Raw genomic sequence first — 26,609 nt, 5'->3', positions numbered from 1 at the left:
TAATATTGCACTGCTCGCCCTGCAAAGAAGCCACCAAACATCAAGGACTTGCCAGGGAACAGCTTGATCCCCCCCATGCATCCAGACATTACATCCCTAACACTTTAGCACATACTTTTCAGGTCTGCCTTATAGATCTAGGGACAACCTAGCAGGATCGACATGCATCAATGCTAGCACAATTATATTTTCCTGCAGACTGCATCCATCTCTGTGTTTTGTCTGTGGCACCTATTCCCCCTTTCCCATCCTCTTATCTTTCCCCTGCTCTTTTCTCTTCGCCAGATTAAGGTCTGGATCCCATGGTGAAGGCACAATGTATGCCCTCACCAATTCCGTTCTTAGTTGGTGGAGTGATTCGTCTGATTAATTCCAGAAACGAACGAGACTCCTCCATGCTAACTAGTTCCCATCCTCAGCAGGGGCCTGCCTCTGGAATAGCCTCCCTGCCGCCCTCTGTCTTGTGCCTGATCCCCTTAAGTTCTGGAAACTCCTTAAGACAATCTTTTTCTCCTCCTCCTTCTCTCTCCCTCTACCCTGCTAACCTATCTTCTCTGCTCTATATCTCTTTCCCTCCTTTTCCACACAGCTTGCTGACTGGCCGCCGGGTGTACCTCAGAGTCCCTGGCACCCTCCCGAGTCTTCTCGCACTTGCCTCCGGGTCTGCACTTGCCTCATCGCTACTGCACTTGGTCAATGACCCATGAGAGTGACATCTCTCAGCACTTACCCCAGTTTCTGACTGACTGGGCACACTTGGACTCCCCCCCTGCACTTGTTCTCTCCCCCACCTACCTGCACTTGTTCACCCCCCTCCCCTCTCCTGCACCGTCTGTGCACTTGCACAATCTGAACATACCATGCCTTGGAGATCATCATCTATTTTCCCTGTCTCCCCTTCTTGCATGGTGGCGCCTCAATGTACTTGGAAAAACTGCAGAATGGTCGTCAGAACTATTTGCTGTTATCTACACTGTTAATTGTATTGTATGCACTTACGCTGCCTGTGCAGACTTGTGTGATTCAGAAATTCAAGGGCTCTGAATGACTGTTGTTTTTCACCTTGCCCTCCCCTCCCCTTGAGCGCTTTGAAACACTTGCCTGTGTATAGGCGCTTCACAAATAAACATTACCATGCCATACCATAGATACGCTACCCCCAGCTCGCTGTTTTACCAATTTGTATAGTCTACATTGTATAAATAGGGATAGCTTCTCTCCCCCTTTTCTGTGACGCACCACCGATGACCTACGATGAGCATCCCCTGACAGGGAGAGGGTGTGCTTCTATGTAGGGACAGTGGTAGTGGTACAATAGATTGATTCTAAGGTACATTATTGATACACCAGTATGTGCTCCATACCCGTTTTTGTGCACTAAAAGCTGTTAGAAATATAATGGTGGAGTAAATTCCCAGAGAGGCCTTTTCCGATTGTGTAAGTGGAGGGCACAATATACCCATTTCTGGACAAGCCAAAGCACTCTGAAAATACTCCTGTGGTGACTTGCTACAGTATAAATGTTTCATAGCATAGTATGTTCTATCCTTGGAAGATGGAGTAAGTAGGAAAAAACTCTATAAAACATGCAAGCACGGCACAGGGAAAAATTAACAAATGTATATCTATACTAACAATTAACATGTATTAGTATCTTCCCACGAATTTGCATTGGATAGGTCCATGAAGGCCGGTGGTCTTTGCATTTACATTATAGACTAGTTTTAATATCAAGCAAACTTAATTACAGTGGATGTTTTATAGAGCTCACTATCATGTTGTTGCCTAGCAAATGGTGCACACATTTAGTTATTTTTATTGCGCTCCTTGGGGGTCACATACCAAGAAGAGTACATTGTGACATCACAGCTGACCTGTATTAAGAAAATGACAACAGAACTGCTCTGTAATCAGTTATTTAAGCAATAGGACCCGAGCCCCGGGGCCCATAGGTAAGGACCTGAGCGAAGTGAGGGTCTTACCGAAGGCCCCGGGGCATTACCAGAGTCGGTAATGCCCCCGCCGCGCGGGTTCTATTGCTATTAATATCCCGTCCTGCAAAATTTGCGTGACCGGGGTACTAAAAGCAACGAGGGAAGCCCCCAGCCATGTGGAGGCGCAGAGCGGGGATGGCCCCGCTCCGAGTCTCCACACGGCTGGGGGCTTCCCTCGTCCCCCGCCGGGGACGCAGGCTCAAGAAGGTAAGTTGGGGGGGCCGGTGGGAGGGAGGGGAAGGAAGGGGAACAAAAAAAAAAAAAGACTTACCTGAGTCCCCGGAGGGGGGCGAAGGCAGCCTCTCAGCCGCGGGGAGGCTCGGGCCTCCTCATTAGCTGAGGGGCTGCCACGCCCCCCTCTGGGGACAAAGGCCGTGGAATCCCGACAGAGGGATTCCCGGCTGGGTAGGGACCTGGCGAGAGCCAATCAGAATGCTTGTTGCATTCTGATTGTCTCTCGCCGGGGTACTAATACGCTTTAGTTGTGGCGCGACAATGCCTTCTACTTGAGCCAGCAGAGAGCAGAATTTCAGCTGGCACTGCAGCCCTTAATTAAAGCGGTGACAAGCTTTTCAAATACCTTGCTTGTAAAATAGTTTTCTATGGCACTTTACAACCAGTACATGACAAGGATTTGTTTATGGTAGAATGTATAATTCCTGCACTGCTGGAGTTTAGCACATGAGGGCAAGAATCTGGAAATTATTGCTTATTTCGAAGTGCAGAATAAAAACGTGTTTCCTATGTATTTTGATAAATTGCTTATACCATCTTTCTGTAAAACATTAGGAGCTGGCTATAAGCTTTTTAAACTCCAAACAGATTCTACATTGAAATGTAGTCATAGGCGCCCCTCTGCGAGAACAAACACGGCTCATTGACCTGTTCTTTGGGAAGGTACCCACTCGAGAGTCTGCAGACACAGTTTAGCTCACTGTACCTTTCACAGATGGGAAATATCCATTTGCATATCAGTCTTTGTCCCGCCCACCTGGGCAGTCCAGCACCGAAATGCTATGGCAATTCCCTTCTGAACAAGAGTACCAACAGCAACCCCATACGTGTTTCAGCCTTGTTGGGCATCATCAGTGAGGTGGAGCTGTGCCTCTCTGAGCACAGTGAGCAAGGGTTCCACGTCTGGATGACCCTGGGAAACTTAGGGTGACCAGTCCCAAGTCCCTGGAAATAATCAAAATGTAGTCATAGGCGCCCCTCTGCGTGAACGAACACGGCTCATTGATGAAATAGATCAGCAAATCGAAGATCTCTTACACTAGATTAAGCGGGGGCAGGCGTTATAGGCAATGACAGTATGTGGCCATGTATTATAAGGTAAACTGTGACAGTGCAAATTGGGGGAGTGTCAGTGAAAGTGGGGGAAGGAGCGACAGCGCACAGGGGAAGGTATAAAAGCGCAAAGGGGAAGAAGTGACAGTGCAAGGGGGAAGGAGCAACAGTGCAAGGGGGAATGGAGTGACAGGGCAAGGGGTGAAGAGGCGACAGAGGAAGGGGGAAGGAGTGACAGGGAAAGGAGCAAAACTGCATGGGGAGGAGGGACCGTGCAAAGGGGGAGTGACAGCGCAAAGGGCGAGGGACAGCGCCAGGGAGGAAAGGAGCAACCGGGCAAGTGGGGAGTATAACATACTGGGTGACTCTGCCAAACAATTACTACAAACAGGTGTGCTTACCACAGTTTATTTGCTGTCTTTAAGTATTGCATTTCTTTACATTGACAGGTATTTAAATAAAAATGTGATGTTCAGGAGTTAAAAGTAGCTTGTAGGTGTCGGCCATCCTCTAACAAAGACTTAGTGATTATTATGTTGCAAATCCATAATCCACATGCAGTGCATACTACATTGTGTTCATTATATATGATCCATTATGATCTTTATTGATTTAAATGTCTACAAAATGTCTACTCATACTCCAGTTATACATATTCCCAAATAGAGTGAAATAATGTGAAATAGACAAGTTTCCATAGCCCCAGCTGGGTAAGTCAAAAGTAGGTCCCAGTAGTTGTCGGTATCGGGCTATCAAGGTTAATCTGGGCTACACGCAGTAGCTAAATAGCTGCTTTGCACTCTGGTTGTTGAGATCTTACTTAATGCAGGATGGACAGATCATGTTATTTACTTTTATATACTTGTCAGGTTGGTTTATTATGTGAAACATTGGGTTATTGTCAACTGTTCTGAAATATATAGTGCAGAAATGCCCATGTGTATACACCCCCAGCCTCAACACAGAGCCTCCAACTCTGCCCTTCACACACAAACTTGTCTTGGCTGCAAGTCTAGTGGCAAGCCATGATGTTGACACATACCATTGTGTTGTGTTTGGATGATTGCAGTTCTGGAAGTTAAATAACTTTTAGGAAATGTTTAGTGTATAAAATGAACTACAAGATCATCTGATTAGGATACCAAAAAATCTTTCTTTTGTAAATGACAATAATTCAGTTGGCACAGACGTAGGGAGTTGTGGTTGGTTAATTTACAGTATACAGATTTTTCATTTTGTGCACAATAGAGCTTTAAAATTCTTCCATAGTTCTATTCACAGTTTGCTATTAGTTCAGCTACAACGCTTTGTTAAGTTTTATTGCAAAGCAGCTTCTAGATAAGGACAGAATGAAGGCTGTGTTTACTACATACAGTGCAATACTCGTGAGAGTTTGGAACACTTCTGCAAGTCTTTTGATCTGCTGCAAACAATTCCCTCTGGCATCCAAAAGCAGAGAACTGTGTGTGACAGTTTCTGATTTGAAGAGCGGAGAACTCTGATAAGGTGTCAGAGGTGAGCAGACTAGTAATGCAGGACACTGAGAATCACATAGAGGGCAGGAATGGCGTCCCTGGGTGTTGCTCAGAGGACTGTCAGTCAGTGGCATGCCTAATTTCCCCTGTGTTCATAATTAGAGCAGTGCTGATCAATGAGCAGTAGGACTAGAAAGTCTCATTGGGTGGAAAATGTATTGAAGACGAGCCTACAAACTGCGTGTATCAGCTGTGGTATGGGAAGATGACGTGCAAGGTGGCCCGGTGTTCTGCAAAAACAAAAAACACTTCATCAGTAGAGAAGACTGGGAGACTGGGCAGTCGCTGAAGGTGAGAGACGTCCTGGCAGTAATTAGGTATGGATATCATTATTTGGGCAGTGCAGTGTTATTGGGCAGCGTGGCTCAGTTAGCTGGAAACTTGCATTGTGAAATGGTGCTCTTCAGAGGCAGTGCTCAAAGCTCTTAGCTTGACGGGCCAGGCAAGGTTATGTCCATCTCTTCAGCGGGTGTCTGCACGAGGCTAATGATCTTCCCATCCTCCCCTTTTTGGTTTTAGTTTGCCTCACTAAGTGACAGAGTGTATGCACAAATGTGGGTGCCTTGTTTGCTTTGCTGAGGAAATCGATATGCTTCTCACTGATGAATTCCAACAGGGTCGTGTATCCAAATGTCAAGAATAGGATGGTGGGTATGGAGAGCATTCAACTCTTTCTGTAGAACTGTAGGGTTTACAAAATGATAGAACCATCGTTAAGCAATGCTTTCTGTATGCAAACAAGCCCTATATGTTGAATATAGAAATGCTATACATTTCCAATTAGCATGACGAAAATAACTCCAACCTCGACCACTCTCAAATTGGAAAAACACTCAAACCAAATAACCAACCACTCGACAGAGCATAAGACATCATGGAAAATAGCCACAAAGGAAGGCTGCAGAGACTGACCACATACCTAGACCCAGACGAAAGCCCCAAGTAACTCTCCCACTCGTACGTACCGGATGAACATATCCAAACCGGCAGACGCATCTGGATAGACGTTGCCTGCGTCACATCTGGATAGGATCGATTGAAGGACAACATGCCCACGCCCAGAAAACGTGAATGCTAACATGTGTCACACCTAGAATTGTGCACACCAGCCTGCGTGGCGCTCAGATGGAGTTGTGAATGTTAGCATGCCCACACCTGGACAGGTCTCTAGACACTAGCCTGTGCCGCATCTGGATGGGGGTGGGAGGGTTGGCATGACCACACCTGGATGGAGTCCTAATCATTGGCCGGCTGTCATGATCTCTGCTTCCAAAAGGTCAGGGTTTTCCCAACTCCCTTGGAAGCAGATCCATAACCCAGGTTCCGAGTGCCAACCAGTCCCAATTGGGACCTTTTGGACCCAGTCCTGGCGCCAGTGGCACCAGGCTCATAAATATGCCCAGTCCCAGCGCTGGAAGCGCCGGGCTCATAATGCTTGGGTGGACTTACCTGCAGCAGACCATGCTGCTTACTTGCCTGCCAGTTGAGCCTCTGATCCTCTTCTGTTTGGAACTACCTTTCCTGTTGGGTGGGGCAGGAGCCACTCCCTAGGTTCAGAACACTGGAACTCTTCTGGAAAGCAGGAACTCTTTTCTTGCCTAGGCGTGGCTGTGGAAGGAGACACCTAAGCACTACAGGAGGCTATTTAAACCACACCCGAAGGATGAATCTTGCTTTGCGTTATTCTGCATCCTCTGCAGCAGAACGCTCATTGTGTCTTCTGCATCTGATCCTGGGCCTAAGGAAAAAGGCTTACCATCCTGAATCCAGTCTTCAGCATCACCTATAAAGACAAGAAAGAACAGGTTAGCATTACGGTCTTCAGTGACAGCTCTTCACTTACCTGGTCCATCGGCTGTCACCAACGCCTCGCGCTGCATTCCGGCATCTGAAAGACAAAAGCTTACCAACTCTTCGCACGCTCCGGAGGCCTTCGGCGCTGCATCCCGCATCTGAAAGACAAAACAAGGTGCGCTTAAAGACATTGGGGAACTTTAATACTCACGTGCCATTACTCCTTTCCACATCTAACCCAGTGGGTATTCCGGCACCCTCCAGCCGCTCCGAACTTGTACCTGCAAAATAAAAAGACAGTTAGAGCGCATCGTGAAGCAGGCAACAAGCGCTTACTTACGTGCTTCCAGGCGCTTCTATTCATCACACGGGCTCCATCTTCAACTCACTTCAGCCCGTCATCCGCCATCGCTGGAACCCTGCAAAACAAGAGACATCATTACTAAAGACTTTAAAGACATTAGAATTACTCGAAACTTACCGTTCGTGCAGTAAACGACGGACAGCAGTCCTCTGAAGTCAAGAGGCCTGCTCCCCTTATCCAGTGAAGAAACTGGTTACAGCACCCTGCCCCGAGGCAGATGGAGAGCACGGCGTTCACTTACCTAAGGTGAGAGCGTTAACCTTGGGGTTCTACAGGAGAAGAGAAAGGGAAGAAGAGAGAGACATTCAATAACCCAGTTCATTAATCCCATATTTTCTATCTGCAGACATCTTACCCTTCGAGTCAGACATACAGTGCACAGAGGTCCAGCCCAAAGAGCCAGCCGTGTGTTACACATCACCTTTGAAGATACGGTATACGCCCAGTCAAGACCGGCGCCTCTACGGGAATCAGGTGAGCGTTACACCGGCGCCGCGTCTAGATGGGAATATGAAGGGCCAACAGGTGTCACACTCAGACAGAACTACGAATGTTAGCATGGTAAAGGTCAGGTAACCCACTAACCAATATAAGTTCAATCTCTGCATACTTATCTAACTCAAAAACTCACACAACCATCTCTCGCACAACAAGCTGCACGCACTTCACAACACTGCAACAACACATAAGCCGGAACAACAGCACACGTGGACTGACTCCGATCCGATACCCACACCAAAGCTCAGCACCAGGTGTATACTGAGTTGAAGCTGCGAACAGAACACCACTCCTCTCACTATCCTACTCCCTTCTTCACCTTACTAACCCATCCCACCTTTATCGTTTACAGATCCGCCTCAGCGCCTGGGGACCAATTCCGTTGGTGACGGTGCGCGGTACAAATACCTTTAACATTTAACATTTAACATTTAACATGAAAGCCATTCTTTTAATTCAGCACAGCCCGTGGTTGTTATCTCAGTGAACGGAAGTTGAGCACACCCACGCTCACGACACGCTCTGCCAGTTATTTTGAGAAACAGCTCTAAATACATGAATGGGCTGCTGCTCTGGGGTGCTTTCATGAATGGATTCTGTTCACTGTATCCAACAATTATTTCTGTTGAATGTTGAAGCTCTTTCATGTGTTGTGTGGTTTTCCAGAGTTTTAGCGGACACGTGGCTTGCTCAAGAGAAAATAACCCTGACATTCTCCTGCAAGAACTGTTGCTGATGCAGTCCTTGTATCCGAAGGAAATACAATGCATCACTGGGATGCCTTTTAAGAATGCATAAGGGGGAGGGGGAAGCTGAGGGAGGCAGAAGGCAAAGTCCCTGCACCTGCAGGAAAGCTGTCTTCATTGTGCCACAGTGCACACACCTCCAGGGTGCTCACAAAGCAGGGAAGATTTGTTTGGCATAATAAGGGCAGAAGGATAGAGAGTGGATCACTAAATGCAAATCCAGAGTGGATCTGGAGCCTCGCTCTTCTGTTACGTGGTGAGTGGACTGCTTGGGAAGGCTGATTCCCTTGCAAGGATCGAGGTGAGGAAAAGGTCTGAACTGCGTTCATGGAGAAGACTTGGAGGCTGAATAATAAATGGCTACCTTGCCTAAAAAAATCACATACTGCAGAACCAACCACATCCTACTGTCATCACTAACATACAGCATATCCAATCAGGTACTACTTATTGCAGAACATACTAGACACCCACACCCAGAAGAAAGTACATGGACATTTTGAGAGGCATTGTAGAAAAAAATATAATTATACCAGTAACTTTTTTATTTGGTATGCAGTAATAAAATTGTGGCAAAAAAGTCATCTGCACAAAAAATTGCGAAAAAATGCTGTGGTTTGACCCATTAAAGGTGTATCCCATTATACCATTTAAGGGGAGTGGGGGCTGCGGGGGTGTCCCCCGCTCTCCTTAAATGGTATAATGGGTCCAGGGGTTGCACGGTTGTCCCCTGCATCCATTACATGGATTGCGGTAGACAAACTGCTGCCTTTTTGCCGCGATCTTTTGTGTAAACAGCCATTTCTGCCACAATTTTAACACATGGAACTGTTTATTTTTAGTACAAAATACATTACAATATGTAGCATAACTTAAAAGCTGCAGTACCTATTTTTTAAAGCATCAATTAAGTCAAATAACTTTTTATGAACATTAACACATGGCGGCTGCCATTTTGGAAGTAAAGATGGCTGACAAATTCAGCACACAATACAAATGCACGTAAAAAGTGCAAAAAGGGGTGTGGTTTAAGGTGGAGATGTGTGCCAATGGGAGGAAAATCATATTGATTTGATTTAGAAATGGGTGTTAAATGGGTTGGACACATAGCCAAACGCATCAACATATGTCATCTGCATTGAAAAGCTCTTATTTTAATGACAATTGTTTCGGCTTAAAGGTAGCGGTTTCAGCATCACCTAATAGCCAAAACTAAAAATGACAATTCATGTCACCTCTGAGTTCTGTGACCTTATAAAGGATCCCAGCCTCCAGCCTCGTTCCTCGATTTGGTCATGAATCTCTTCAGTGCCTTTCAATATCCTCATTACATAGGGTAAGGGGTACTTTATCTGGCCTGCCGAAATCACAAAAGTGGAGGTAAAGAAGTTACTTTTCAACGTGGCCATTTTTCTGGTACAACGTACGAGTGATCAGAGCAGAGTAAGTGGCATTAATACAGAGATTATATTCTGAAATAATCAAAAATACTCCTGAAATTTGAAAAATGCAGAGTTTATTCTTTTAAATGACTCAATTTACCTGCAATTTATTCATATTCTCTTCAAAATTGACCGTATTTTTACAGTTGTAATGTACATCAAGAGCGAGAAAATCCATATGATCCTGGAAATAATAAAATAGAATGTGTTCAAAGATCATTGCTAACAAAAAGCATTCTTTCATATATTTTGTTGCTATGTCGAGACCATGATATTCCAGTCATTCTGGCCATATCCCAGACAGTTCAGCCACAATCCTCTGCCTTTATTGGATTGCTAGGACAGTGCACTCAATTTACTGTGCATTACTGTGGGATCAGTGCGATTGCAACAACATCACTGTTTTAGCTGAATGCATTTCTTTGTATTTTAGCGTGATGGGGCTCCGTGTTGGGCACATGTATGTGATTTACAAATCATTATTAAGCAATAAAACACACATATTGCGCTCCAAAATGTATTGTATCTGCTCATAAGGCCTATAGTCATATAGCTTTAATATCTGCATTCACAGATGGACTGGAGTGAGGGCCTCCACAAGACCCTCATCTCCCGTCAACGTGGAAATTAACGCTATTAGCACCCAGCACAGTTTCAGGTGTTGATATTGTGTTTTGACAATAAGAAAAAAAAGGTAACTGAAATTAAAACTGGGGCTCTGTGCAGAACCCCTCTTCCATTTCAATGACTGCAGGGATGTGGGCATGTGGGACACAGGGTAGGTTTGGGAGTGAGGCAGAAGGCTGTGGCATTATAAGATACGAGTTCAGCAAGGGGACAGGTGGCGTGTGGGCGTAGGAAGGGTGAAGGGAATGGTGTGCATTGAAAGAGGTGGCATGAGGATGGGGACAGGCAGAGAGGAGAAGACGCACTAGGGAAGTTGCTAAAAATCAGGAGCAAACTCGGGCCTATACTGCTCATTCAAGCCTGCGTTCCACAGTTACTGATTGGCTGGCAACTTGCTCCAGGGTTGTAATAGGCTTTATTTTCCCCCAATTTAATGGCACTCAAATTATTAAGCTCAGAAGTATGACCTAAAGGGCAACTGCTTCACGCACTGAGCTATCCTAACAGATCTTAATGCGTACTTGTATGTCTCCAGTAGGCTAATCCCATTAACAGCTCGTGTTGTGTTTGGAGCACATAGCAGACTGAATATCAGAGCTACTGGACTTAATGAATAAGATATATTAGCATAAAGGAACTCTTCAAAAATTTACAGTGCCCACATCGTGGGTAAATCAGTAGTTTTTTTAATTTTTTCATTAGGTATTTTTATAGTGCAGACCTGGACCCAAGTGACAAGGGAGCACAAGAAGTTAATTCTCCCAGAACAAAGCACTGGACAACATGTAAATAATATGTGGGGATACATAACAAATTCCTAAACAAAATGCATAGTGGGGAGAGCATAACCCTTATCATATCCACGAAGACTTTGGGGGTACATTGGCATCAGATGGGAATTGTAATTGGTTATTTATAACGTCTTGCTTCCAAGGCGAGCGCGTTTCCCCTGAGCTATCCTCCCGAGTGGGGAGGTGGGAATGAGTCTGGAATGGGTCAGTTGGATCGTCGCAGATACTGGATGTACAGGTGTCGTTTGGGTAGTGGTGGCTGTGGCAGTGGGGAGCACCAACATCTTACATTGGTGTTATTCTCTTTACCCTTAAACATGTTGTAGCTGTTTCTCCAATGTTTATCACACGCGGATCCAAGGACAACGCGCCTTAAAAGAATATTGAGTTACTGATTGAGTCCCGCTAAATCTGGATATTGACTGGGCACACACTTCTAAAGATTCAATAATCACACTTCCATTTATGGCTTTGTCCCACTATGGAAATGAAAAAAGTATGGATTTGGAAAAATATTCTAACAGTGTTTAAAAAGGTCAATGGATACATTTACCACAATGAGTGTCCGCAGTTGGGATTCTGATGAGTCGCCACTGAAGATATCCTCAATTCTGAGGTCCATGGACAGCCTCCCACCTGTGGAATTGAGCCACATCAGATTGTTTCATTACTATTTCCACACACGTTTCAAAACACGGAGAGAGGAGTGGAGCATCAACACAACCTACCAATGTACACAACATGTTAATTATCTTATTTATTGGTTATTTGTAATGTGCACCATACAGCAAAATTGTGTTTCAAGGACCATCAAGACCAAGGGGGTGAGAGGGGACACAGCGATGAAGAAGTGAAAGACAAAGACAGAACATTCCTACTAGGTCAAGGCATCCGGAACGTGCAAGTGCTAAAGGATGCAAGCAGGGGACAGGGGGATGAGAGGGAGGGGGAAGGAGGATAGACAAAAACATCCCTACTAGTGCATGAGGTGATTCGGGTCTTGCGATTGCTGTAATATGAGGAGGTGGGAGGAGGGAGAGTGGAGGAAGGGGAGGGGAGGCGGAAGGAGGACAGACAACAACGTCCGTACTTGGGGTCATGAGGCGATTCGGGTTGTGCAAGTGCTCTAACATGAGGAGGGGAAAGGGGGAGAGGAAGAGAGGAGGAGGGGGAGGCAGAAGGAGAACAGACAACAACATCCCTATTTGGCCATGAGGCGATTTGGGTCGTGCAAGTGCCAGGGACGTCATTTCACCAAAATGCCATGGGCAGCGGAAGTGACATCACACGACCCTTGACCCCTGATGACATCACAAGAAGTGATGTCATTTGACCCCACCCCGAAGTGATGTCACGGGAAGCGATGAAACACGACCTTTCACCCGTTGACAAAACAGGAAGTGGCATCACATAGCATTGTACACTACGAAAAATACGGTTACAATATCACTTTAATGTGATGTACATTTCATACAAGAATGGATCGCCATACGTATCGTTAAGATCAGTGTGTATAGGCCCATATTACCAAATTACTGTGAATGCAAGCAGACGTCCATGACCAAATGATAATGATATGTTATTATATAGCACTTACTCTTAAGCGCTTTATATAGAAAAAATATACACCCAATATCACCCAACCTGTGTTGGTACTCATTCATCGACCATAGAAGGATGAAAGGCTGAGTTGAGGCGTTTAAGAACAGACTGAATCAGTGACTCACCCCCTGAAGTGTGCCTGAAATAAACCTTTAATGAGTCTAGCAATTATTGTATAGAATTCCAGAAAGACACATTATTTGGTATTCCTGTTCTTTCTTATTTAAGGTCAGTGCTGAAAGTGTGACTTGTGGCGCTCCTGTTCTTATTTTTCTTCTTTTTTTTTTAAGGGGCCTAAACAAGAAAGCCAGTCACTCCAGAAGTAAAGAGCCACATGGTGCTAGCCACAGCCCAAGAGCTTGCATTACAAAAAAAAGTCCTCTGGCGACCCCTAAATGACGTCCCTGGCAAGTGCGGTAACATGAAGGGGGAGAGAGGGAGATGGGGAAGTGTAAGAAGGGGAGGGAGAAGGAGAACAAAAAAACGTCCCTACTACACCAAGAGGGAATTCAAGTCGTGCAAGTGCTGTAACATGGAGAGGGGAGAGGGAGAGGAAGGGAATGTACAATAAGTGCAAAAAACAGGTTCAACACAAACCGTACTGAGACACAACAAATTCACAACACACCGTAAAGGGTTAAAGTAAGAGTAAACATAAGTTGGTAAGTGAAACATTGGACAGCCACAACTTCAGTACCATGGCTCTGATCGCTTGAGCGGGTGGATAAGTTCAGACGACCACAGATGGTTCAGCTGATATGTTTTAGGTAGGCAAGTACCCGGGCACACAAAATGGAGCATAAGCCAGTTCAAAGTAAATTGAAACCGTCAAGCTGATAAGATCTAACCAGCAAAATCAAAGGCAGGGCTGGGCTTGCTGATCTACCGAATACTAAAATCTTCTCATACATATTCACTGTGGATATCTGAAAGCCTGACTGCATATGGCTTTTTATATGCCCAGCCCTGTCAAGGGTGTTCCAAAAGAACTGCAAGAGTTTGTAGAGAAAAGAAAACCATTTATGGGAGCTAAATCGGAACGTCTACCGATGCAAGCACTGATATGCACATTTAGTCTACGATTATTTTGATTGATTTCAGGTAATTTAGTTTGGGACCTTTCCAATGTTAAAAGGGCAATCCAGTGAAAAATCGCAAAATCGGTCTCAAATTCCTAACTACATACCTTCATACAAAGGGTCCTTCTGCGGTGCTTATGGTTCGCGACTGATGCAATAGGGATGGGTAATGAAAACTGCAATTGCTTATTATTAGGTTTCGCATATTCTTGAAAAGGATTTAGGTGGTGCATATTGGGCAGGTGAAGATCCATTCTCCCTATAAATTAAATGATAGGCTTTGGAATATTAGGATTCTCCAAAGTGCAGGATACTAGTGCTATAATTTTCACATGACAGGAAAAGTGTGAACTCCCCTTTCAGAGAGGGGTAGCCAAGTTTTTTAACCCAACTCCTCACATGCAATGGTCTGAACAATGACACGTAAGATCGTAAAGGCACTAATATTGACGGATAATGTGAGTATACAAAGAAAGCCTGAACGATGTGCAGACATTATCATCTAGGACCAGCCTACTGGGGGTAGCTGTTTTTCAACAGGTTTAGGCCCTGTGACTGCACCCTTTTAGATGCCTGTGCATTGGCTGCTTGAACAAGATGGGTTGTGATTGTCCAGTGGCTCTGTTTTAATAAAGGTGCGTTCCCCCAGCCTGACAACAGGTGCCCAAGCCAATCCATATTGACTAGCCTCTAGGAGTCTGGAATTATACTTACAATCTTTGTTTCCTTTCCGTGTTTGTTTATTTATTTATTTATTTATTTATTAGTTTTATATCTTTTTTTTAAAATTTATTTATTGACTTTAGTTTGATAAGAAAAAAAAAATTTTTGTCACAACTTTCATCATTATTTACATCTTCTAGAAAGAAAGAGAGCAAAGACACAGAGAAAGACACAGAGAAAGATAAGGGAAAACACCACAGACAAACTTTGTCCTCTCCTGTTAATCAAAAAGTCATAGTCGTCTGATTCTTGAATCTCGTTTCCCTTCCTCTTTGCATTAGCCTTAAACTCAAATCTCACATTTCAGGATTATGTCCTTATCCACCTGTGACAAACCACTCTGTTGAACGTGGAAGGATCATGTCGACGAAGTTGATGATTGCACATGTTAGGTTGGTGTTTATCCCTGATATTGCATAGCTCCACTAATCAGCCACATTTCCGTTCTTTGGAGCAAAACGCGCTAAGTGCAGCGAACGCTGGTTGGGAATGTTAGCGCATTCAATTATCAAGTGCTTTATTGATTCCGTTTGTGTTTGACAGAAACGACAGATGTCACTCTTCGTAACCGAATCCTTTCTTTTCATCACAATCTCTCGTGTGTGATACAAATTAAGATGCATTCTCAGGAACTGATTTCGGTGGTATTGCGATGGAAATTTGGTGAGATATTTTGGTAGTTCTCCTACTTCTTGCGAGGACATTCCTAAGTCTACTGCTGTTGACAATGAAACTCTTGTATTGAGGTTGGTTATCCAATTCCATTGACTGAACTTTACCTTCGCCAGTTGTGGAATTTGAAGCACTAGTGACATGTTTACATCTGCCGCTGCTAAAATTGACAACAGTTTCTCTTCCCATCTATTTAGCAAAGAAGCTGAAGGGTCAATGCTTTTATTATTTAGAATTAGGTAGGGTTTTGCTCCAGGTGTTAATCTCATTTTTCGTAGCAAAGTTATGGATTTCCACAGTACTGAGGCATATAAAGAGTTGAGTCCCAGCTCATGTCGAATTGCCACCATTGAGACACACTGTGGTAAATTGAGTACTTTACGCCAAGATTTGGCTTCCAGTTGGGTCCAAAATTTGGCATCAATGTTCCAGCATGCTTCACTCCCAAAACATATTATTGGAGTCACTTTCTAGGTATAGAAAGTAATTACCGGCTGTAGGGAAAACTTCCCATATTTTGCATGCAATTTTGCTCCTTGTAGTGCAAGAATTTTCATACAAGACGACAACTCATTTGTCCAACTCCACTCACTTATCAAGTTATTGAATAGGACCCCCAGATAGCGAATTGAGTCCAATTTGGACAGGGCTTCATTATTCACTTTCCACGTGAATACTTTATTCTTAGTGGGATTGCTGAATTGAAGTCACTTGACATCATTGCATTGGGACCAAAAACGAACACTAAGTCAGTGCCTTGTTTTGGATTGCTCAAAGGAAGCCCTTATTAATATATTTTTATGACAAGGTATAATCTGGATGATGAACCCTTGTATAACGCCCCTCTCTTAGAATCCCCCTGACCCCACTGAGCCAAGAAGTAGGTTTGTTTTGCAAATTAAAAAGGTTTATTTGAAAAATTAAACAATAGATATATATCACACTTTTATAATAAATTAATATTTGATATCACACTTACACATATGACAGTGATCCACAATGGATGATGTTATACTAGCACACTGGTTTAATTACTTAGGAGTAGTATAGAGGATAAGGTAGCTGAGAATGCTTTATGGTTTCAAGGAGATGCAAAGATGAATAAAAGGCAGTACAGAAATAAACTTGATATGATTTCAGCAAAAGATAATATGATCACTTTTTCTCTGACAATTCACTACCCCCCCTATGCAATGTAAGGAGATGGAAGTAACACACACAGTCTTCAGGAATACAATCACAGTACAATACAAATTCAGTTCCCCCCTAGCAAGCTTATAGCGCCAGGGATGATTTTGAAACACAGGCAAAAGACTTTCAGGTGATCTGCAAGGGAGTGAAATATGCTAAAATTGATTTTAATTCCCTCTAGAGGTTCTGGGTGAGTGAGAGATACTTTAAATCAGTTCAGGTCCACACTAACAATGATTAATGAGGGATTATCAGGTTGAAAACGGATTTCAGTAATTCAGTAATGGAAGCAAAGGACAGATCTTTCTACACATGGTTGAAATGAAGCAAAATGTCAAAATGCTGCACTTTTTTTTTAGTGTGTCGAGCGTAATTACGGAGGCGCTATAAGGTGTAGCAAGTCGGGTTAGAGCTTGTTGGAAAGCTGGGAATCTTAGCTTTACAATAAAAGTTAAATGTTGTTCCTAGGATGCACGGTTCCAAAGAAACAGACGATTTTGTAAAGGTAGTTTTTCAGAAATGAAATTACAGTTTCGGAATGACAGATGCGCTTTGAAAGGTTTGAATCAACAGGAGGAACACCCAATTTCTTATGATGCAGTTCTAAACAGGTTCAAATGTTTTGAATCAAATTATTTTAAGCTAAGAGATGGGTTCTGCACAGTTCTAGCTGGGTACTCACACTATAAATTTGAAAGGAATGGCCTTGTCACAGATCTGGTAAACAAGTTTAGCTGCGGTTCTCTCTGCTCGGCGGGTCAATCAGGCACCGGTTCTGTTCACAGCAGTCTGGTCTGGGTCTCTGGTTCTGCTGGTCTGGATCAAGTGGATTCTGGATACCGCACTGCTTTCTGGGTACTGGTTCTGTTCTGGATACACAGGACTCTTAGCAAGCAGCAAACCGCACAGCCCGGCGGTTGAATAGTTTGCAAAAGATGTTGAGGCCTGCTGAAGAGTTCAGCTCTTTGGAGTTTTTGTTCTGGAGTTAGTCTGGATCTCCATCAGCGTGCTGCGCAGGAATTCAGTTGAAGGTTGGAAAATGAATGTCGCTACCTGGATTTCAGTGGTCCTTTTTATGTCTTTAGAAAATAGGTGTGTGTTGGCATAACTAAGCCTGCCCCTCACAATTTATCATTGGCCAAGTTTTCCTCTCCCCCTTGATTGGGGAACTGAGTTGTGTGTCAGAGTGAGTCATCATGATGAGGTAGTTTATGGGTCTTGATCCAAATACACATTTATCTATGTACCATTTTTCTAATATTATATGTCCAGTTAACATATTTTCTGTAGCACCAAACCATCCGATACCTGTCTTTGTAAGATGTTGTGTCCACTTCTGACAGAATTCTGCCCTTTTCATCCAGATAACGACCTCTAAACTTTTCCAGATTTTACACAAATGTGCACAAGGAATATGGGTATCAGATGATAAGGTGTCAGATTTTTAACATACATACATTTGGAGTAACAACCTATTTTCCGCTACTATCCCCAAGAACATACCACAGAGACCTAATACCTCTTAAAATGTGCACAGAAAAATCACAAGAATAATGATATTAATAATATAATTTTGACAAGTCTGTACTATGAATTATCCATCTTTTTAAAATTATGCTCTGGCCCAGAGGGGTGTGGTTTCCGAAAGCACATGGTGGAATTTCTGGTTTGTCCACTTCCTCCAACTCAAGTTGCTCACAGGGACACTGCCCCTCCCTGTTTCTCTCAAGAGGAAGAGATTTACGACCCCCCCCCTAATTTAACATTTGCCGGAGCCAAGGAAGGCTCATTGTTCTGTTTCCCTCCAGTCCTAGGTGCTCCTCCCCTGATTCAATCAGGGAGGTGTCATCTCCTTTTGGTGAGGGCAGGAGAATGCAGGCCAGGCCTGGGAACATCTGTTGAGCAAGTTTCAACTCCCGTCGGGGGTAGTTGTCAGGCAGAATTCAATCTCTTTAAGCCAGGCTTCAGCTAAATGTCACTTTTGTTCCCAGTTTTTCTTCATCCAAATCAAACTTACAATTTTTACACATGCAGCTAGAACGCTGATTCTAAGTTCAAAACTATGACATTTAACAGTTGCAAACTATGTGACACTCAACAGTAGGTCACTCATTTATTTTAAACATTTAGATTTGAGTGTCTTTCAGTCCAATTTAACTTAGGCTGCTGACATCCACAGCTCAGCCAGTTTCATCATGAACATTATTTTAGGATCTTTCTCTTTCCAGATTTAGTATGCACACAAGTCTACCTTCTGCCAAATGTCGGCTGGGTTCAGTGAGATTTTTGAATATCTTGCAATGTTTGAAATAGGCATTTTTAGCTTGCATTTCAGAGAAACAAAGGTGATTTCATAGCGCTTTTTGAGCTAACAGGCACTGCTGTTTTTCCTTTGGCACGCATTCCACTCATGGCACTCCTGGCCCATCACTCTCGCACTGGTGGGTGGTAGGTCAGCCGACCATTTTGGTGTGTGCAAAAAACTGTGCGGGTTTCCTGGATCCTGGCGCAAATGTAGGCTTTTCCGCCATCTTGGATTTCCTAAGCCCACAGCACCAAATGTTGCAGCATAATAGTCCAAACGTGGGTCAGGACACCCAACAAGCCCCCCCGCCCGACTGCGCTTTGATTTCAAGTCGAGGGGGAGTCAGGTGCAAAGGATGTTTTGATCCACGCGTTGGGATGTATGCATCATCTTCTTCCGATTCCGCAGATGACAAAGTTCAGCATCTTTTCCTCCATCAGGGTGGATCGATCGGTTCTCCTCGCCGGTCCTGATGGGAGTATTGGGCGGTGCCCCAGGCCCCTCGGATCTTTGCTCCCGGTCCCCGGGTCGTCTTCCGTGGTCAGTCTCCAGGTTTTCTTTCTCCTAGGATGACAAAGCAAATCGGCAATACCTATTCGTAGACATTTCTCCCCCACTATTGATATAGTGGGGCGGCATATACATTTTATAAATCAATAGACATTTACATTCTTATTTTTAAAAAAACAAGATATAATTATAAGACATTTTCGTTCAAGAATCATAATATTTTAGAGACTATATGTGGGATATTTTAGGGTTGGAACTGAATTACTCTGGAGCGGCCCCCTCTGGTATTGCAGAGGACTCCTCCAGTTGCTGCAGAGTGTGCCTGGGATGGCAACACTTTAACTGATTTATATGGACCCACTTGTCTTCCCCTTCTGCCGAACTACCTTTGGGGATGCGGATCTTGTAGGCAACTGGGGAGATCTTATCTACAATTTCAAACGGTCCCTTCCATGTAGGCAAACATTTTCGCTGTTTGGTCTGGTTTCTTTGGAAATTGTATAGATAGACCCTGTCTCCCACATTATATACTTTCCTGGAAGTTTTCAAATCGTAATGGGTCTTCATGCTATCAGCTGATCTTTCTAGATTTCGCTGTGCACAGGCAAAAGCATGTTGGAGTTGTTTCCTTAAATTCTCCACATACTCATGAGTTGTGGAGGCATTTATCAATGTCTGCTCTTGGGTCCTGTAGAGCAAATGCTGGGGAAGCACCATCTTGCGTCCAGTCATCAGCTCAAATGGTGACATTTTAGTTGCAGATGAAGGGGTAGATCTGATGGCCATTAGGATCAGAGGTAATCGGATATCCCAACTTGGCCCAGAATCTGCCACAAACTCTTTTAATATGCTCACAATGGTTCTGTTGTATCTCTCCACTGCACCAGAAGAGGCTGGCCGGTAAGCAATATGTAGCTTCCTTTTGACCCCCAGTATCTCCCACATCTTTGTCATTAACTCGCTGGTGAAATGGCTACTTCTGTCTGACTCAATCCTTTGAGGTAGACCAAAACAGGAAAAGATGTGGTTAATCATCAGGGCAGCTGCTGTTTCTGCCTTGCAGTTTGGGGCCGGGAAACATTCCACCCACTTGGTAAACAAGCATGTGACCGTCAACATGTACTTGTTTCCCCTAGAGGAGCGAATCACGGGGCCTATGAAGTCGATTTGCAAATCTGACCATGGCAGTGTCATCCCCCTCTTTTGGAGAGGCGCCCGGTGTGTGAGGGATGTTGGCTGAAATTGTGCACACACAAGACACCCCTTCAAGTATTGGTCGAGGTCCTGCCCCATGTGTGGCCAGTATGCAACCTCTCTTAAGATCTCAAGTGTTGTATGAAACCCCCTATGACCGGCGGTGGCTGCATCATGGGCGTGACTTAACATCAGGCTTCGGAATGAGGTAGGGACCACCCACTGATCATGGCCAGCTTGGGATTTCCTTACCAACAAACCGTCTTGGATTCGGAACATCTTTGGACATTTCATCAACACTCTAAGGTCCTCTTTCCCAATGTAATCGGTATCCGTCAGGGGAAAGTTCTCAGGGTCCTCAATGTGCTGGTAAAACTTACCAATTATTGGATCCCCCTTTGAGCCGTAATCAAATCAGCATCTGGGGTCTCCTTACTCCATTGTGCAGTTGAAAGATCATTGTTAGCATTTGTCTGGGACCTAGTGATAGCAGTGACCTGGAGTTCCCCCAACAGGGACTCAATCTCTATTAGATCCCCTTGGATGGCCCCGGTTTTGGCCGGCTGATCAGCTAAGTCATTTCCAGTTTTGTCTGGTCCCTCTACTTTGGAATGACCCTTGATCTTCTTCCAGTAGATGGTCATCCCATTCGTAGTGACCAGATCATCAATGTTTTGAATTAACTTGCCATGTTTCAAGGGTTTGTTATTAGCACATAACATGCCTCTGGTGTTCCATTTAACCAGGTGCTCCACGAACCCGTTCCGTACATAATCTGAATCTGTGATTATGACCAGTTTGTGGAGTTGATGTTGGACAGCAGTGAGGATGGCTTGATACACAGCCATCAATTCTGCCACCTGACTACTTCGGGGACCAATTATGTACCCAGCGGAGGGTTCTGGGGACTCCTTCATAGGGAATGCATTCCCTAAGCCGGCCACCAGTTCTTTTTCCCCGTTGTTGTCACATGGTAAGATCATCCATCCACATAGACAGTGGGCATTCCCTCACACTTGCCCTCTTCAAAGACTTTGTGTGGGGAATTAAGGTATGCCTCCATGTTGTCCTTGATTTTCAGACTTTTGTCCTCGAGACAGTTTTCTCTGGCACAATCATGCAAGTCAGCCAGACCTTGCGCGAGGGGACTCTTCTTGTTTTGGCCATATCTGACCTCCACAGGAAAGCCTTGCATTGACAGAATCCAGGAAGTAATTTGGGAATTACTCACATTTCCGGCTCGGATTCTGTCACTTTGGAGATATTGCAGAGGCTGGTGTGGAGTCTCCACTATGATGGGTTCCCCCTGGATGAACGGGCGGTAATTCTTCAATGCCCACACCGTTGCCAGGAGTGCCTTCTCACAATCGTTGAATTTTTCCTCCACAGAGGATAAAGATTTGCTCGCATAGGAGATTACTTTATTGACCTTGTCATGCTTTTGGTATAATACTGCCGTCAAGCACGTATTAGAGAACCCTGTCTCCAGGAAAAACTCCTTGTTTCTGACAGGGTAAGCTAGGCAGGACGCTTGTGAGTGGCTTCTTTTGAGCCGTCTTACTGCCTCGGATTGTTCTGGACCCCATTCCCACTTGACCCCCCCTTGAAGAGATGAATCAGGGGTCTGGTGATCTCTGCGTAGCCCTCAATGAACTTTCTGCTGTAATTAGTCAGTCCAAGGAGGCTCCTTAGTTCCCGCAGAGTTGTGGGGTCTTTCAGTTTCTGAAGTGCTTCCACTTTCTTTTCCTGGGGACAGAGACCCTGAGGGGTAATCTCATGCTCCAAGAAATTAACACGGGTTCTACACCACTGTGCTTTCTGAAAGGAAAGTTTTGCCCTGGCGGCCCTCAACTGGGTCAGAACATAACAGATCTCCGCTATGTGTTCTTCCACAGATGAACTTTTGATGAGGACATCATCTACATAAGCCAGGTTACCCCTCGCACCCAGGTTGGGCATGGCCTTGTGTAGGAAAATGTTGAACTCATTGCCGGAGTTGAGGTATCCGAAGGGAGTCCGGGTCCATGTGTACTGCTGGCCCCCAAAGGTAAAAGCCAGTTTGTATTGGTCCTCCCTACTGACAGGCACGGTCCAGTATCCATTGGTCAGGTCTATTGCAGTGAATACCTGTGACCCCTAAATCTGGGACAGCCCTTGGTCAATGTAGGGCAGAGGCCATCGGGAAGTATGGACCCATTTGTTGAGTTCCCTAAGGTCGGCGCAGAGTCTCCACTGGCCGTTTGGCTTCAATATTCCCAGCACCGGATTATTGAAGGTGCTGTGTACTGGACGGATTATCCCCCGGGACTCAAGGTTCTTAATTATTTCAGTAAGGGACTCCATGGATGCGAGAGGCAAGCGATATTGCTTCACAAACTCTGGAGTCATGCCAGGGTCCATGGGAATTGTGGTTGTGTGGATGTCTGTGCGACCACAGTCATATGAGTCTACCGCAAAGAGATCTTGGAAATCCAAGAAAACTTGTTTCAACTTTTGCTTCTGTTCTAGAGTCACACAGGCATCAGCTAGGTTGACTCTCTCTTCCACCATCTGCCTGAAGCCTGGAAAGACTTCTGGTTTTGCTATCTCAGCTGCCTTCTCCAGCTGGGTGGAGAAGTCCCTGGTCAGAGTGCTGATTTGGGCCGGAGGCTTCAGGTGGGAAAGGCAGCCCTCATGGACCTGGAAAATCACCTCATCCCCTCTGAAGTCACAAGTCACATCTTCCTTACCATAAGGGCAAGAAGTGTACACCAGGAAGTTCCCCCCATGCTGGGTAAAGGTCCTGTCTGGTGTTGTATTGTCATCACTGTCACTGTCAAAACAGTCCTTGGGGATTGGTCCTAACAGTTCATTTCCTAAATCAATGGAGAAATGTCGGTCATCAACCGCCATTCCAATAATGGTGCCTGCTGCTAGACTAATACTCTTTAAGTCGCTGTTATCCACCTCTATTGGAATGGTGTCATGTTCTATGTTGACTAATGGTGTTGGGTTTACCCCTAACCCTTGCTGTTGGAGGGAAGCATTTAGATGAATATAAGCATCTGGGTTTTTCAATTTTTGTTCTCTTTTAACTTTCACTTCCAGGGAGAATTGTCGGGTCCTTTCTGGGATGGTGACTTCCTCTTCAATCGGAATTTCAACTGCATAAGGTAGCAATTGAGCTGACCTAAATGCTTTTTCTGGATCATCAAAGCCCATGGGATTATCTGCTAATCAGGACCAAGCTTTGAAGTTTACTAGGTCCAAACTAATGGCAAAGCGATTGAGAATGTCACTGCCTAAGTAAAAGGTGGCAGTGATGTCTCGCACGACCCAACAATTTTGGACTATGCTCTTGTTGCCAATGGAGATTTTGAGCATACACCTGCTTGGCAGGAGATGTTTTGAATTAGGTGCTTCCAGGTCCATTTCCCATTTGTCTATCAGTTTGAATGCGGGAATGGCTGGATCTTTTGGGAGTTGGCAGAACATGGCTTCGCTGATGAAGCTCTTACCGTTGTACACACACACTCGGGCGAGAACAGAGTCCTTCCCTTCATTTAACTGAACAGGGATGAACAACTGCTCTCCAATTTGCTGAACATCAGCCAGGCTCTGAGCTGATTTCACATCTTTCTGGACCATCGGAGTGGGAATGTCTGATTGGGAATTGGTAAAGAATTTCAGAGTGTTTCCTTCCAGTGTGGAATGCCACCTTAAACTGGAAGGAAGGTTGATTTTCAGAAATAGAGAGGACCCCCCATCACCAGTCTCTTGTCCTACTGCTATTACTGTCACGTCTGGAATCTGGTTGTTTTGGAAGTGAAATTCTACTTGGTCAGATTTTTGTTCAACCATGAGGCATGTGCCGTTTAAACTAATATGGTTGACGCTCTGTTTTAATTTTATTGGTCGGCTAGTCTGGGTCCAGAGGACCTTGTTTACGCAATCTATTAGGGGTGACAACCTTCTCAGGAGGTCATTCCCTAGTAAACAAGGGGTGCCCTCTGGAGTCACTACTATGACCCGGTGTTTCACCTTGTGTCGCCCAATTTTGATGTCCAAATCTGCAGTCCCCTCGACAGGAATTTCCTTCCCGTCAAAGTTCTGGAGTTGTCCAGGAAGAGAGGTGAGAGGAATATGGTAATTCTCCCCCCTTCCTGCATTTAGTTCATCAAAGGTCCTTTTGGACAGAAGTGTAGCTTGGGATCCAGTGTCCACCAGTGCCAAAATTGTACCCTGCTCCTGTACTTGAACTGGGGCATAGTATCTTCCCTCCTTCTCTGTAAGGGGGCACAGATAATGCACATTTTTGGACAACTGGTGGGCTAATTTTCTGGTTTTGGACTTTGCGAGAGAAGAGATTTGGGCAGAATTCTGTGGAGAGTCTCGGGAATCAGAAAGGAAAAGTTGGCAACAGGAGATGGTTTTGGGTTCCCCTGGTTCTGGTTCTGGTTCCGGGCCGCCCCCCCCTTTTTGGAGGCAGTCACCAGGATGGGTTTGAACCAGGGGTTTTCGGTATTGTTGGTTCTGGGATAGTATGATGGGCGGTGACAGCTCAATCCCCACATCTACCCAGTCTATTGATTTGGTTTTAGGTTTCCCTGGTTCCGGTTCTGGGCCGCCCCCCCCCCTTTTTGGAGGCAGTCACCAGGATGGGTTTGAAACAGGGGTTTTCGGTATTGTTGGTTCTGGGATAGAATGATGGGCGGCGACAGCTCAATCCCCACATCTACCCAGTCTGGGTTGGAATCCCTTGAGACCCGTTTTTCCTTGGGAGGAGTTCCCCCATCTCTGAAGGAGAAGATCCTTTCCCCAGGATCCTCTTGGGATCCCTCTCCCTCAAATTGGAAGATCTGTACCTCCTCCACAAAGTGGGTCTGTTTGGGTACTTTGTTTCTCCTACCCCCCCCTCTGCTCCTTGGGAGGCAGACTTTCAGGGGCAGGAGATTTTGTTTCCGGTTCCTGGGTTTCCAGGGGCTGTTTACAAGTGGGGAAGGAAGCTTCCTCCAAGGCTTTACACCCCCCTTCCCCTTGTGCCTCCTCCCTGGGAACCGGTGGGTTATCGGGGTGCTGCCCCCGTCATTGTTCTGGAGCACCAGGCCTAGAGTTAGGGGCATTCTGCGGTGGCATGCTCATCTGAGGGTTCTGTTGAGCCCTCAGTATGTGACCCAGATCCCGTGCCATATTTTGGACCTGGCACTCAAGTTGGGAAACCCGCTCAGGCTGATACGGGGTTCTATTTTCTCCCCTGGGCTGATCCCGGGAAGGGTAGCTATCCCTTCTCTGGTAGTACCCCGGGTTGGGAAGATTTGGGTACCCCTCCACCCTTGGCCTCCCCTCTCCCGGATTAGGTGGTCTGGGCTCAGGGAAGTGGGGAAAGAAGGGTGGATGATTTTGGGGCTGGAAGTTGGGTGGATCCTGGGGAACAAGTTCTGCCCAGGATTTGGGGAATTTCTGCCCTCCTGTGGGAAGTTAGGAGGGAAGTTCCTTGGGTCAGGTGCTTGGCTGGAACCCCCCCTTGGGCTGGAGGAGTCCACACATAACCCAGGATGGGTCTGTTTCCCTTGTAGCGGGGATTTACATAGTCAGGGGAGCGAGGGACCCCATTTGTGGGATTACCTCCTTGACTCCCTGTCTGTGACTGGCCCGAGGGCCTTCTGGGCTGAGAATTATTCGGTGCAGGCAGGTTTTTAGGCCCTCCGAATCTAAAACTGGGGCAACTATTACCTCTGCAACCTTGGCAGCAGCAGGGGTGCTGTTGGTTTTGGGGTTTTTGGACTGATTCTTATTTTCCACTGGTTTCTGCACCTCATAGATGCGGGTGGCTTGCTCAATGACCCAGTCTAAAGATCTTTTCTCGTGAAAGTCTCTCACGAGCTGGGTCATTATGTATTTGGGTAAGGCATGGAAAAACGTATTAACAAATTCTTTACTGTCCGTGCGTACCCTTTTTGCAGTCTGCGCAAAAGCACGCTTTAACTCCTGCACAAATTCTTGTGGGGCCTGATCCTCCCCACATTGCAAATTGTAGGCTGCCTTGCGAGCCTCTTGGGGATTTCTGTGAACAGAAAAATGTTTCAAGATGGCCGCCCTGTAGGTGGACCATCTTGAATGATTTTGGTCCTCCAGCAACGCAAAGAAACTGGAGTATTCTGGGGAGAATGTCCATTTTACATACTGAATGCAGCTACTGCTGTCTTTCAAATGGAAAGTCTCCATCATTTGCTCATAAAGCTTCAAGTGTTCCCAAACAGAATACTTGGCGTTCTT

The 26,609-nt window shown here is 45.3% G+C and overlaps 1 protein-coding gene across 1 annotated transcript in view; it reads right to left on the bottom strand.

The window, feature by feature from the left end:
* Window positions 1-26,609, bottom strand: part of LCT (lactase) — a 436,501-nt gene that overhangs the window by 301,734 nt on the left and 108,158 nt on the right. The window contains exons 2-3 of the mRNA XM_069613984.1: window positions 11,632-11,714; window positions 9,761-9,844 (exon numbers count right to left, since the gene is read on the bottom strand). Coding sequence (XP_069470085.1) covers window positions 9,761-9,844; window positions 11,632-11,714 — 167 coding nt within the window. The remainder of the gene's footprint in view (window positions 1-9,760; window positions 9,845-11,631; window positions 11,715-26,609) is intronic.

The sequence above is a fragment of the Ambystoma mexicanum genome, chromosome 9 (assembly GCF_040938575.1).
Source record: "Ambystoma mexicanum isolate Mex_15411 chromosome 9, UKY_AmexF1_1, whole genome shotgun sequence".
NCBI classification, from domain to species: Eukaryota; Metazoa; Chordata; class Amphibia; order Caudata; family Ambystomatidae; genus Ambystoma; species Ambystoma mexicanum.
This window is presented reverse-complemented; position numbering and strand designations above follow the sequence as displayed.